The 14,579-nt window shown below is 41.2% G+C and overlaps 1 protein-coding gene across 3 annotated transcripts in view; it reads left to right on the forward strand.

Moving 5' to 3' along the window:
• ubap1 (ubiquitin associated protein 1) overlaps window positions 1-14,263 on the forward strand; it is a 61,332-nt gene extending 47,069 nt beyond the window's left edge. For all 3 annotated transcript variants that reach the window (XM_078221589.1, XM_078221579.1, XM_078221600.1), the window contains exons 6-7: window positions 4,157-4,258; window positions 12,368-14,263. In XM_078221589.1, the coding sequence (XP_078077715.1) occupies window positions 4,157-4,258; window positions 12,368-12,508 (243 nt within the window). In that variant the 3' untranslated portion in view covers window positions 12,509-14,263. The remainder of the gene's footprint in view (window positions 1-4,156; window positions 4,259-12,367) is intronic.
• The last annotated feature ends 316 nt before the right edge of the window (window positions 14,264-14,579 follow it).

Consider the following 14,579-nt stretch of genomic DNA (forward strand, 5'->3'; position numbering starts at 1 on the left):
GTGTTTTTGCCCACTCCATATTGCCAAAGGATCTTCAAACATCTCCCTTTATTCTTTTGACAATGATCATAAATGTATGCCTATTACCATTGATCAGTAGAATTGGTTTTCTGTGTATTTTATGAAAACCTTCCAGAATTTTGGCAATCTCTCATCATATCTCTTAATCGTTTCTATATCTGTCTCTAGTTTGAAACATAGGAACATGAGTAGGCCATTCAGCCTCTTGACCCTCTTCTGTCAATCAATGAGATTGTTGCTGATCTGTATCCCAACTCCATTGACCTGCCTTGGCTCCATATCTCTTGTTTTTAAGTTTTTGCTTGCCAAGGGTCAAATCTCAGATTTAAAATGATCAATTGGACTAGCATATCCTGTGTTTAGAGGGTGGGAGCTATTCATTTCTATCACTATCAGGGCGGCACGGTAGCACAGTGGTTAGCACTGCTGCTTCACAGCTCCAGGGACCTGGGTTCGATTCCCAGCTTGGGTCACTGTCTGTGTGGAGTTTGCACATTCTCCTCGTATCTGCGTGGGTTTCCTCCGGGTACTCTGGTTTCCTCCCACAGTCCAAAGATGTGCGGGTTAGGTTGATTGGCCAGGTTAAAAATTGCCCCTTGGTGTCCTGAGATGCGTAGGTTAGAGGGATTAGTGGGTAAAATATATGTAGGGATATGGGGGTGGGGCCTGGGTGGGATTGTGGTCGGTGCAGACTCAATGGGCCGAATGGCCTCTTTCTGTACTGTAGGGTTTCTATGATTCTATCACTCTGCATGAAGAGGTGTTTCCTGACTTCCCACCTGAATGGCCTGGCTCTGCGTTTACAGTTATGTCTCCTTGGCCCAGACTCCCCTGGCAGTAGAAATGTCTCCTTAATTCCTTTTTAAAATCCTAAAAACCTCAATAAAATCACCCCATTTCAGCTCTGCAAGGGAATGCAAGCTGAAATGATGCAATTTCTCCTCATGATTTAAACTTAGCAGCCATGGTAACATTTTGGTGAATTTGTATTAACACTCCTGTTGCTCAGTTGATAGCATTCTCGCCTTTGAGTCACAATATTCTGGGTTCAAGTCCCACTCCAGGGTTTGAGCACAAAAAGCAAGGCTGGCACTCTGGTGCAGTACTGAGTGAGCATTGCATTGACAGAGATGTTATCCTTTGGATGAGACATTAAACAACCTTCCTGCTCGGGTGGATGTGAACAATCCCATGGCACTAATTTTGAAGAAGAACAGGGGAATAATCCCTGGTGTTCAGGCCAATGTTTATCCTTCCACTTCCTAACTTTTCACAATTTTAAAAAGTACTGTGATCTATCTTATGTTTTTCTAAATTATCAAAAATGTAATGAATAGTTAAGGCCCCAGGCCAACCTAATGGGGCACCTGTGGTCACTTCCTTCCAGTTCAAGTGCAGACCCATTAATCCATATTTTCTGTTTTCTACTTCCTAACTAGGTCAATAATTTGCCTTCAATTCCATCACTTTAATTTTAGCTAAATTCTTTTATGCGGAATCTTTTTGAATGCCTTCTGGAAGTCAATATAAACTATATCCATAGACTTTGTCCTATCTACTACTTTAGTTACTTCATCAGAAAATTAAATAGGTTTGTTAGTCTTGACCTAAAAATCCATGTTGGTGCTCTCTAAGCAGTTCAAATGTCACAAGTGCTTAGGTATAGATTCCAGTAACTTCCCCATACCAGATGTTAGACTGACAAGTCTGTAGGGCTGGGTTTTCATCTTGGAGATGGGTAACACGAGTCAGGATATTTTTTGGCTTGGTATACCTGCCTCCAGAAAAAGTGACCTGAATGGCGCGATTTTCATTCCAGGGGTTGCAGATACAGAATAGAGTTGGGCCCGCTGACCCTGAATGCAGATCAGAGGTGATCACAGGGGCTGAGAGTGCTCAGACATGGTTAAATGCAGAAATTCAGAAGCTGGTGTCATTGATTTCCCCGTTCCTCCACAGGGTGTGCTGTTGAAATCTTTGCAGATGTAAATCAATAAGAAATCACTGAATTGATGTGGATTTCCACTTTTTACACACTTCCCACTGTAAAAATCTTTGAAAAAGTGAAAACTTGTTGAATAAGATGTGACTACTGGGCTTTTAACAACATACCTAAAGTCATAATTACTGCTAAAAAAACTCTCAGACTCTGAATCTTTTTTAAAATGTGAGCCAGAAGTCAATTATCTCCATTTCATAAGTTCCATAGATTTTTAAAATATAAAAAAAATTGTTTAAAGTTTGTTTGATATTGCAGCTTCTACTTCAATTGCGTGTACGTCCTAATCTTCCTTTTCCTTTCTGTAAAAGTATTAAAAAGTGAATTATTAAAATCTGCTTTGCTGTCTGAAAGAATTTTTCATTCTCATTGGCTGCTTTGCCTTTTTGATGACAATGCTGTTGCTGGATAGCACAGATGCCCTATAACCAGAATGTAATTAATATTGGGAAAGGTGAAATGCATGCCACCGATATCACTAGGTCTTTGTGGGCAGTTTTTGTTTTGTTGTCCTTTGTCTAATGACAATATCTGGGCCATTAATAAGTAAGAAGTCTCGCAACACCAGGTTAAAGTCCAACAGGTTTATTTGGTAGCACAAGCCACTAGCTTTCGGAGCGTTGCCCCTTCATCAGGTGAGTGGGAGTTCTGTTCACAAACAGGGCATATAAAGACACAAACCCTGTGCCCTGTTTATATGCCCTTATATTAACTTTTATGCCCTGTTTGTGAACAGAACTCCCACTCACCCGATGAAGGGCCGCGCTCCGAAAGCTTGTGGCTTGTGCTACCAAATAAACCTGTTGGACTTTAACCTGGTGTTGTGAGACTGCTTACTGTGTTTACCCCAGTCCAACGCCGGCATCTCCACACCATTAATAAGTGGTCAGAGGCAGAGATTCCTAGAAAAAAATTACCCACAGACACAAGATATAACGGTGAGAAATTCTTTCTGTATTTCAGTAGTCATGGCCATTTAGGGGAGTAGTGAAAGTCATACAGCTGCAAACTGGTTCAAAACAAGATGAGCACAGGATAGGATGGCACAGTGGCACACTGATTAGCACTGCTGTCTCATGACGCCAGGGACCTGGTTTAATTTCAGCCTTGGGTGAATGTTTGTGTGGAGTTTGCATGTTCTCCCCATGTCTGCTTGGGTTTTCTCCAGGTGCTCTTGTCTCTTCCCACAGTCCAAAGATGTGTAGGTTAGGTGGACTGGCCATGTTAAATTGTTCCTTAATGTCCCAAGATATACAGGTTAGTGGGATTAGTAGGGTAAATATGTGGAGGTACAGGGATTCCAGGTGGGATGCTCTGTCGGAGAGCAGGCTTGATGGGCAGAATGGCCTCCTTCTGCACTGTAGGGATTCTAAAGAGGATAATAAACTGTTTGAGTGACTACTTCCGATTGTTTACAAGGATGATGCAACCAATTTAGTTACCCAGTATATTCCAGGTAAAATTATTGACTTTGATATAATTGAGCTGGAAATCCTATATTGGCTTCAGAAGGCTCCAAAACAATAAAGCCCCGGGATAACCCGTATTTACTTCAGAAAGCTAGTGATTATGGAGATTTATGAGAGATAGTAAATCATTACAAGGACACCATTCTACTCTGGCAAGTTATCAGTTAATCAAAAACAAACTAATTTGATATGCCTATGCTCCATTTCTGGAGAATGTATGCCTATTTGTATTTATTCTTGTAAAGCAGTTAAGGAATGTATCTGTTCATGCTTTTTAATATTTTAAAAATCTATCTCCATTGAAAAGAAGTTGAGCTTTATGGGTCTTTTAACAGTTGCCTCCTTTTAGAATACTTTGAATGTAGAAGATATGGTAATTACCAAAACGAAGAATGAAAATGTTAATCTCGTTTGGAGAGCTGATGCAAACATGGTGGGCCAAAATGGCCTCTTTCTGTGCCGTAACAATTTAGTGGTTCTGAATATTAGGAGTGTTAGTAAATCTATCTGTCGTTGATCTGAATGCATAACTTCCGCTCATGTATTATGATCAACACATTTCAGCTCCTATAAGAAAACAAAACTTTCTACCATGTTATTATGGTGTGCTTCTCAAAAGAGGGTCAGTTTGATCAGTATTCCTGAAACCTATATTTAAACATTTCAGGTGCTTGATTACTTGTTTGTCCATGGACGACTCTGTGAACAGGGCTTTGAACCAGCACTAGTCGAGGAAGGCCTGGAGATGTATCAGTGTTCAGAGCCAAAAGTGAGTCAATGTATTACATGAACTGTGTGTCTATCTTTCATGTTTAATATTGAATTTATCTGCATTACATAAACAGAAACCTTGGATAAATGCATATAGATTATTTGCTGGTATAGCAGCCAAATGGTTATGGGACTGGACTTGTCACTCAGACTGAGAGGTCAATTCCCATCCTCACAAGCCGTAATACAGAATCCAATACATTTAGTAATTTATGGAATTACATCAGAAAAACGAACATGAAAGGGAACCTGCCCTCACTCTTTGGTCTGATCCGCTTGTAATCCTCACCTCATCCTTACTACCTGATTGAGTCAATGTTGACAGGGTAATGTAATGAGGAATAGGTGATAAATACTGCTTGTCAACCATAGAATCCCTAAGAAGGAGGCCATTCGGCCCATCGAGTCTGCACCGACAACAATTCCACCTAGGCCCTATCTCCGCGATCCCACATATTTACCCCGCTAATCCCTCTAACCTACACACCCCAGGACACTAAAGGACAATCAACCTAACCTGCACATCTTTGGAGTGTGGGAGGAAACCAGAGCACCTGGAGGCAACCCACGCAGATGCGGGGAGAACGTGCAGACTCCACACAGACAGTGACCCAAGCCAGGAATTGAACCCATGTCCCTGGAGCTGTGAGGCAGCAGTGCTAACCACTGTGCCACCGTGCTGCCCCAATGTTGGCAATGTTGATCTTAAATCACCTTGTCATTGAATCTGTCAGTAGAATACAGTGATATAAAGCACATTTTATTTTTATATTATACATATAAAATACATCAGAAAATAATACAGAATTCAAACAAATGGAATGTATCCAAACTGGGGCGGCACGGTAGCACAGTGTTAGCACTGCTGCTTCACAGCTCCAGGGACCTGGGTTCGATTCCCGGCTTGGGTCACTGTCTGTGTGGAGTTTACACATTCTCCTCGTGTCTGCGTGGGTTTCCTCCGGGTGCTCCGGTTTCCTCCCACAGTCCAAAGATGTGCGGGTTAGGCTGATTGGCCAGGTTAAAAAAAAAAATTGCCCCTTAGAGTCCTGAGATGCGTAGGTTAGAGGGATTAGCGGGTAAATATGTGGGGGTTGGGCCTGGGTGAGACTGTGGTCGGTGCAGACTCGATGGGCCGAATGGCCTCCTTCTGCACTGTAGGGTTTCTATGATTTCTAAGTATGTTATCTATTTCTGATCTGTTTTACTTGGCAATTCTTGTGCGTTTGGCTTTGATTTCCTATGAACAACTAAAATACAATTGAGTAACCAGATGTTCATGTAATTTAAATTTCTGTGCTTTTCAAGACACCACTGGTTACTTCCCCGAGTTCCCTAGCTTTTATGTCTTTCTCCATGATACTGACAAGAAATATTCGTTTAATATCTCACCACTGTGGCTCCACACATAGACAACCTTGTTGATCTTTAAGGAGCCCTAGTCTCTTCCTAGTTACTCTTTTGCCCTTAATGTACTTGTAGAATCTCTTTGGATTCTTCATTAGCTTATCTGCCAAAGCTATCTCTTTTGTTCTCTTTTAAGTGAAATCCTACACCCCCTATATTCTTCAAGGGATTCATTTGACTCCAGCTGCCTATACTTGACATATGCTTCCTTTTTATTGATCAGAACCTCAATATCTCTAGTCATCCAGTGTTCCCTACTCTTACCAGTCTTGCTCTTCACACTAACAGGAACATGCTGGACCTCAACTCTTGTTATCTCGCTTTTAAAAGACTCCCACTTGTCAGACATTCCTTTACCTGCGAACAGCTTCCCCCATCAACTTTTGAAAGTTCCTGTCTAATACCATCAAAATTGGCCTTGCCCCAATTTAGAACTTTAATTTGTGGACCAGATCGATCCTTTTCCATAACTATTTTAAAACTAATAGAATTACTGTCACTTAGAGATAAATTTAGAGACAGGATTCTAATTGAAAAGATTGCAGGGGCTGGATATAGAATTTAAGGAGTGCAATATAACTTTTAAAATGGGGCAACAACACACGAGGAGTAGGAACAGATGTTGACCGACATTGTCTCAAGTTGTGGGGTTGGGAACTGCATAGGATGTTTTAGGGAACAGTGCTGATACACCGATGAGTCTGAGTACAGTTGGACTAGAGAAAAGAGTGAAGCTGTAATGTTTGTGTTGTGAATGCTCAGCATACTGTAGGGGAGGTTCAGACCATTGGATAGCCTCAATTTTGGAGACTGAAATCCCATGACTATCTTACAACTGACATTGATGCGAGATACAAACGGAAATAAGAGTGGAGTAACTTACATTGGAGGAAAGGATAATTTGAGTAAAATAATGGAAGATCTGAGTGGATTTTCATGATGTCAGAATGTCCCAAAGCAATTTACAACTAATGCAATACTTTAAAAGTATAGTTACTGTTTAAGGAAAATATGGCGGCCAATTTGCACAAGTTTTCACAAACAGTCGTGTGATAAATGACCAGATAATCTGTTTTATCGATGGGTGCATTCAAGTGTCACAGTTCATACTGGACTGGCACTTGAGCCCACAATCTTCTGACTCAGAAACAAGAACGCTATCATTGAAGTATAGCTAACACCAATGCCACCTACTTCTACCTCCTAGCATTGTCTGTGACCCTGCTGCTGCCTCAACTCGTGTGTTGCTGAAAACCTCATGCATTCCTTTGTTACGTCTAAACTGAACAATTCCAGTGTTCTAGCTAGGCTCTCTTGCATCTTCCATAAACTTTATCTCAGCTGCTACCTGTGTCCTAACTTGCTTCAAGTCCCATTCACCTATCGCATCTGTATTTGATTTGTTCATGGTCAACTTTAAAATTCTCACCCTTGTTTTCAAGTCCTCCCCATAGTCTGTCACTCTCTCTCTGTAATCTTCTCCAATTCTTTTGGGCACACTCAATTTTAAGCACTGTAGTGTTGGTGGCCTGGACCCTAAACTCTGAAATTTCCTTCAGAAACCTTTTCAACTTCTCTTCACCTTTTTAGATTCTCCTTTTATAAACTGCCCCTTTGAACAAGGTTTTGATCATTGGGCATAAACTCTTGTGAACCTCTTAGGACTTTTTAGTGTCTCATGTACGATATGATTGCAAGCTGTTTTTGTAATGAAGTGATTTGGTTCAGGTGGGGAAAGGGAACATAAAAAAGCCCATTGAACAATTTGTATCAATATTTCAAGCTCTAGTCTTGCCTCTGCAGTTCTTGTAACCTTAAAGATCGAGTCTAATTTAAAGTCAGTCAGTTTCAGAGCAACATTGAATGAGCAGAGGCCAAGAGGTAGGTCACTTGCTTTGAGCCATTCATTAATTCATTAGTGTGTGTTGCGTAGAGAGACTCGACTTAGAATGTTACTTTTTTGTTAGTAGCATCTTTACATTGATTCAGAGAATATGTATGCATCATATGAAAAAGCTTGCTTGAGGATAATGAACCTTTTTCTAAATATTAAGAAGCACATTCTTCATCTCATTGATCCAACATTTTCTATAATCACTAAAAATCCAATAGGCATGAGGACACATTTGGCCTGAGGGCAGGAAGGCTAAAAGGTAGGACAGCGGATGAGCAGTGGCAGTTGTTTAAGGAGATACCCAAGTCCTCACAACTAAAATATATCGCAGTGAGGAAAAAAGATGGTAAGGGGGGTAAAAAGCATCCAAGGCTAAACAAGGAGGTCAAGGACAATAAACACAAAAACTAAGGTATACCATATTGCAAAGGCCAGTGGCAGGCTAGAAGATTGTGAAACTTTCAAACATAAACAAAGGGATGCTAAAAAAGTAATAAAAAGTGCTAAGGTAAATTACGAAAGAAAACTAGCGCAAAATATCAAGAAGAATAGCAAAAGCTGCTTTAGGTATATAAAAGGGAAGAGAGTCACTGGGGTGAATGTTGGTCCCTTGGAAGTTGAAACCGGAGAGTTAATAGTGGGGAACACTGAAATGGCAGAGATGTTAAATCAATACTTTGCCTCAGTTTTCACGGTGGAGGACACCAGTACCATTCCTATAGGAACAGGCAAGTCAGAGGTAATAGAAAGGGTAGTACTTAGAACAATCAACATCGATAGGGAAAAGGTACTCAGTAACTATTGGGATTGCGGGCAGATAACTCCCCTGGGCCTGATGGCTTACCTCCTATGGTATTAAAGGAAGTGGTGGCAGAGATGGTGGATCCATTGGTTATAATATTTCAAAATTTCCTGGACATAGGAAAAGTTCCAGTGGATTGGAAAAATGCTAATGTAATACCTTTATTCAAAAAGGGAGGAAGGCAAAATGTGGGAAATTACAACCATTTAGTTTAACATCTGTTGTTGGGAAAGTGTCAGAATCAATTATCAAGGAAGCAATATCAAGACATTTGGAAAGTCAAAACGCTATCCATCAGAGTCAGCATGGTTTTATGAAAGGCAAATCATGTTTGACTAATTTGCAAGAGTTCTTTGAGGATGTGACAAGCGAAGTGGATAATGGAGATCCTGTAGATATAGTATATCTGGACTTTGGAAAGGCGTTTGATAAGGTGTTGCATAAAAGGTTAATTCACAAGATTAGGTCACTTGGGATTAGGGGTAATTTATCAGCTTGGATAGGTGACTGGATGATGGACAGAAAACAGAGTTGGGATAAATGTTTTTTTTCTGGATGGCAAGAAGTAACTAGTGGGGTGCCATAGGGTTCGGTCCTTGGGTCCCAGCTGTTTACAATCTATATTAATGACTTGGATAGAGTCATATATACAGGGATATGTATATATATATATATACAGGGACAAGCTACAGGGACAGAAGGCTCCATAGCCAAATTTGCAGATGACATTAAAATAGGCGGGACAGTAAGTTACAATGAAGAAATAAGAACCTTACAAATGGATATAGATAGGTTAGGAGTGTGAGCCAAAATGTGGCAGATGGAGTTTAATGTGGATAAGTGTGAGGTCATGCATTTTGGTTGGAAAAATGGGAAGGCAACTTATTATCTAAATAGGGAGAGACTTTGGGGTGCTTCGGTGCAGAGGGATCTGGATGCCCTCGTTCATGAGTCGCAGAAAACTAGCATGCAGGTACAACAGATAGTAAAGAAAGTGAATGGAATGTTGGTATTTATATCTAAAGAAATAGAATATAAAGGTAAGGAAGTATTGTTGCAACTATACAAGGCCTGGAGTATTGTGCACAGTTTTGCTCCCCTTATTTGAGGAAAGATGTAGTGGCATTGGAAGCAGTTCAGAGGAGGTTCACTGGATTGATTCCAGAGATGAGGGGTTTGTCATATTAAGAGAGATTGAACAGTTTAGGCTTGATTAAGAATACAGAGGGGGAAAAATCTGTGGAATTTAGAAGAATGAGGGGACATCAAATTGAGGTGTACAAAATGATAAAAGGTATGGATAAAGTAGACATGGAGTGGATATTTCCGCTGGTGGGGTATTCTAGGACGAGAGGTCATAGTCTTAGAATAAGGGGTAGCAAATTTAAAACAGAGTTGAAGAGAAACTAATTCTCACAAAGCTGCCAGAGGTAGTAGTAGAGGCGGGTACAATTTTGTCTTTTAAAAAGCATTTGGACAGTTACATGGGTAAAATGGGTATAGAGGGATATGGGCAATTGGGATTAGCTTAGGGGTTTAAAAAAGGGCGGCATGGACAAGTTGGGCCAAAGGGCCTGTTTCCATGCTGTAAACCTCTACATAAGAACATAAGAAATAGGAGCAGGAGTAGGCCATCTAGCCCCTCGAGCCTGCCCCGCCATTCAATAAGATCATGGCTGATCTGACGTGGATCAGTACCACTTACCCGCCTAATCCCCATAACCCTTAATTCCCTTACCGATCAGGAATCCATCCATCCGCGCTTTAAACATATTCGGCGAGGTAGCCTCCACCACCTCAGTGGGCAGAGAATTCCAGAGATTCACCACCCTCTGGGAGAAGAAGTTCCTCCTCAACTCTGTCTTAAACCGACCCCCCTTTATTTTGAGGCTGTGTCCTCTAGTTTTAACTTCCTTACTAAGTGGAAAGAATCTCTCCGCCTCCACCCTATCCAGCCCCCACATTATCTTATAAGTCTCCATAAGATCCCCCCTCATCCTTCTAAACTCCAACGAGTACAAACCCAATCTCCTCAGCCTCTCCTCATAATCCAAACCCCTCATCTCCGGTATCAACCTGGTGAACCTTCTCTGCACTCCCTCCAATGCCAATATATCCTTCCTCATATAAGGGGACCAATACTGCACACAGTATTCCAGCTGCGGCCTCACCAATGCCCTGTACAGGTGCATCAAGACATCCCTGCTTTTATATTCCCCCTCGCGATATAGGCCAACATCCCATTTGCCTTCTTGATCACCTGTTGTACCTGCAGACTGGGCTTTTGCGCCTCATGCACAAGGACCCCCAGGTCAAAGAACAAAGAACAATACAGCACAGGAACAGGCCCTTCGGCCCTCCAAGCCCGCGCCGCTCCCTGGTCCAGGATTGAATCCTGAATCCAGGATCCCCGCCCAATTTTCCAGCCTATCTACATACCAATATCCTATCCACCGAGCTGTCCCTCACAGCTACGATGCTTTGTTCATCACAACCTATTCACTCACCCCCACCCCCCCATTCCAGACCATGTGATCTCCAGGGAGAGGCGAAAACCCAGAGTGAAAACCCCAGGGCCAATATGGGGAAAAAAAAATCTGGGAAATTCCTCTCCGACCCCCTGAGGCGATCGAAACGAGTCCAGGAGATCACACCGGCCCTGATAGGAAAATGCTTCCCAACCCTAGTCATTTCCACTTCCACGAACACCATATGAATTCCCTGCCCCCGAGACAGGTTCCCAACTATCCGCAGTCTCGCTCTGTACTGGCAGATCATAGAATGAAGCCTTGAAACGAGAAACAAGGAACAATTAGCCCGCGCCGCGCCCTGGTCCAAACTAGACCACTCTTTTGTATCCCTCCATTCCCACTCCGTTCATATAGCTGTCTAGATAAGTCTTAAACGTTCCCAGTGTGTCCGCCTCCACCACCTTGCCCGGCAACACATTCCAGGCCCCCACGACCCTCTGTGTAAAATATGTCCTTCTGATATCTGTGTTAAACCTCCCCCCCTTCACCTTGAACCTATGACCCCTCGTGAACGTCACCATTGACCCGGGGAAAAGCTTCCCACCGTTCACCCTATCTATGCCTTTCATAATTTTATACACCTCTATTAAGTCTCCCCTCATCCTCCGTCTTTCCAGGGAGAACAACCCCAGTTTCCCCAATCTCTCCTCATAACTAAGCCCCTCCATATCAGGCAACATCCTGGTAAACCTCCTCTGTACTCTCTCCAAAGCCTCCACGTCCTTCTGGTAGGTCCCTTTGCACGGTAGCATGTTTTAATTTGTTTCCATTGAGATAGTAATCCCATTTGTTATTATTTCCTCCAAAGTGTATAACCTCGCATTTATCAACGTTATACTCCATTTGCCATATCCTCGCCCACTCACTCAGCCTGTCCAAATCTCTCTGCAGATCTTCTCCGTCCTCCACACGATTCACTTTTCTACTTATCTTTGTGTCGTCTGCAAACTTCGTTACCCTACACTCCGTCCCCTCCTCCAGATCATCTATATAAATGGTAAATAGTTGCGGCCCGAGTACCGATCCCTGCGGCACTCTATGACTAAAGGGTTGTGAATCTGTGGAATTCACTACCCCAAAGTGCGGTGGATGCTGGGACAGTGAGTAAATTTGAGGAGTTAGACAGATTTTTAATTGGTAATGGGTTGAAGGGAAGAAGGCAGGAAAATGGGGATGAGGAGCATATCAGCCATGATCAAATGGTGGGGCGGACACGATGGGCCAAATGACCTAATTCTGATCCTATATCTTATGAACTTATGAATTATTAGTCTGGGCTAGTCCATCATCCGTCACTGACTGTGTAGTATTATCACCTATTCATTTTGTTTAAAAAATACAATGGAGAACAAAAAGCACAATTTTAACAGACAAACAAGAATAAAATGCATTGATCTATGCTCCTTCACTGTTAATTTTATGAAGTGAATGCTGTTAGAGCCCCATTTATGTGTCTTATATTTTCTCTTTCAGACTCTGGAGTTTCTTAACCTCATGTCTAAGTTCAGAGAAATGGGCTTTGAACGGGGCGATATTAAGGAAGCTCTTGTTTTTCATAACAATGACCAGGAGAAAGCTCTGGATGACTTAATGACACGTGCAGGAGCCAGCTGAAGGCAACCCATGTTCTATCAGTGTGATTGAGAGTACAGAGGGGGAAAAATCATCCCGCGTACGATTCAATTTCCAGCTCTGTTTATACAAGCATGGCTGTATATTTCTTTCCTTTTGGACTTTTCTGTGTGGGGGGAGGGGGGGTGTGTGGGGAGAGTAATCCATCATTCAAGAAACATCCCTTGCATTATTGGGAAGTCTAAGCTGAAGACAAGCTAAGTGCAAGATTACTTTGGTAGCAGTCTTAATATTTGACTTGGTTGACTCATTCAGTGATCAAAGGAGGCAGTTATAATGTGGCTGAAGTACCCTCAACCAATCTTTTTGAAACTGTAGCCACTTAAGAGATCAATTGAATCAGTTTGTTTTACTTTTCTCTCCTTTGCTCCCCCATCCAATAATAGTACAAAAAGGTGCATTTTCCAATCTTGCACAGGAGTTTGGTTAAGTATGTGGAAAAGCTGGATATTATTCCAAGGTTGAAGCTGCTTTATGTCCTCTGTCAAAAGCTACATTTACTGGACTGTAGGCTATTGTAAAATTGTATTTGAATTAAGTAACCTATAGTGCAATAGGAATTATTAGACTGGGCTAGTCAATCATCTGTCGCTGGCTGGGTAGTGTTACCATCTATGCATTTTGTTTAGAAAACACAGTGGGAGGCAAAACTCTCAATCCTAACAGACAAACTAGAAAAAAAAGCAAACCCAGCATTGATCTATGCTCCCATCCCTGTATGGGTCTGTTTCACATAGGTTCCCTTATAGGAAATCTATTCATAGACTCTTAAAAGAATTGCAGCGTGAGGTGAAATTCTCATCTACTTAAGCACTTTCTTTAAATTGTCTTGTTGCCGCTGCACTTGTTTCATTTACACTGTTGTTGAATGTTACATTATGTCTTCCTCACTGCTGTAGTTCTGGAGTGTTTCTTTACTATTAATCTTCAATATTAACAGCAACAGATTATTTTTCTTTTAATTTTAGAACAGATGTTGCATTGTTCTGTATTGTAAAGTTTCACAAAACTTCAAACATCAGAAACATTTCTGAATCTTAAAGTTGCTTAAACAGGTACTAATAAAACCTTAAAAATGTGTTTGCCTTTTTGATTACCATTTTAAACTTATGTTATGATGGCTCTAAGCTTAAATGATGGAACAATTTCAAAATTAATGCTGCAGTGAATTAAGTTTCTGGATATTTTTCTCAATGAACTATAGTATAGGATTTGTGTCTCATGTGTTGGCTGAGGTTTGCTCTTGATGCAGTCCACTTATATGGAATATAATTTTTAACTTGAGTTTTTAAAATGTACTTGTTGAACTCCTGTGGTATTGCACATGAGGAATCATGTATAGTCTTCAAATGAAATGGAGTTAAGAAGATGGGGATGTTTGGAACAGGGTGTGTAAATGCAGTTCAGTCCCCATTTTAAAGTCACATATTGCATCCTTTTTATATACTTTCAGTAGAAACTCCATGCCCAGATTTATCGTCGAAGATGTTGGTATAAACTGACCTCTGCTGTAATGACATCTTTTTACCAGTGGGGCTGCAGCAGCTTTCAATTAGGGATGTGTCAAGTTTACAGAAGTACCAGCAGTTCCAATTATGAATATGCTTATACCATTCTAATGGAAAAAGTTGACAGATGAAATGCATGCAGGTATAACATTTCTAAAATATATTTTATGCATTGCCCATTAACAATTATTAGTTCAAGTTAAATAATTAAAGTGGTAACATAGATGAGTCACATGCATCTTTTTGGTTTGATTCCAATGAAGCTGGAAACTGACAAATAACCTCTTGCTACCATTCTACAAATTTTGTATGTTTGAGACTTTTTCAAAGGAAAATCATTGTTGTCTGCTCCATAGTAGGCTTTTTGACTGCTCTCCACACCAGCCTCCTAAACACCTCCTTTATACAAACTCTTGCTTATCCAAAAATCTAACCTAAATCCTACCAATTGATAAGATTTTACTGAGCCATAACATCTGCTTTTACTGGGATCGACTTGAGCTCCACTGCCTCCTAATGCACCAAAGTTAATATCCTTATACTCA

Source organism: Mustelus asterias, chromosome 1, assembly GCF_964213995.1.
Source record: "Mustelus asterias chromosome 1, sMusAst1.hap1.1, whole genome shotgun sequence".
NCBI classification, from domain to species: Eukaryota; Metazoa; Chordata; class Chondrichthyes; order Carcharhiniformes; family Triakidae; genus Mustelus; species Mustelus asterias.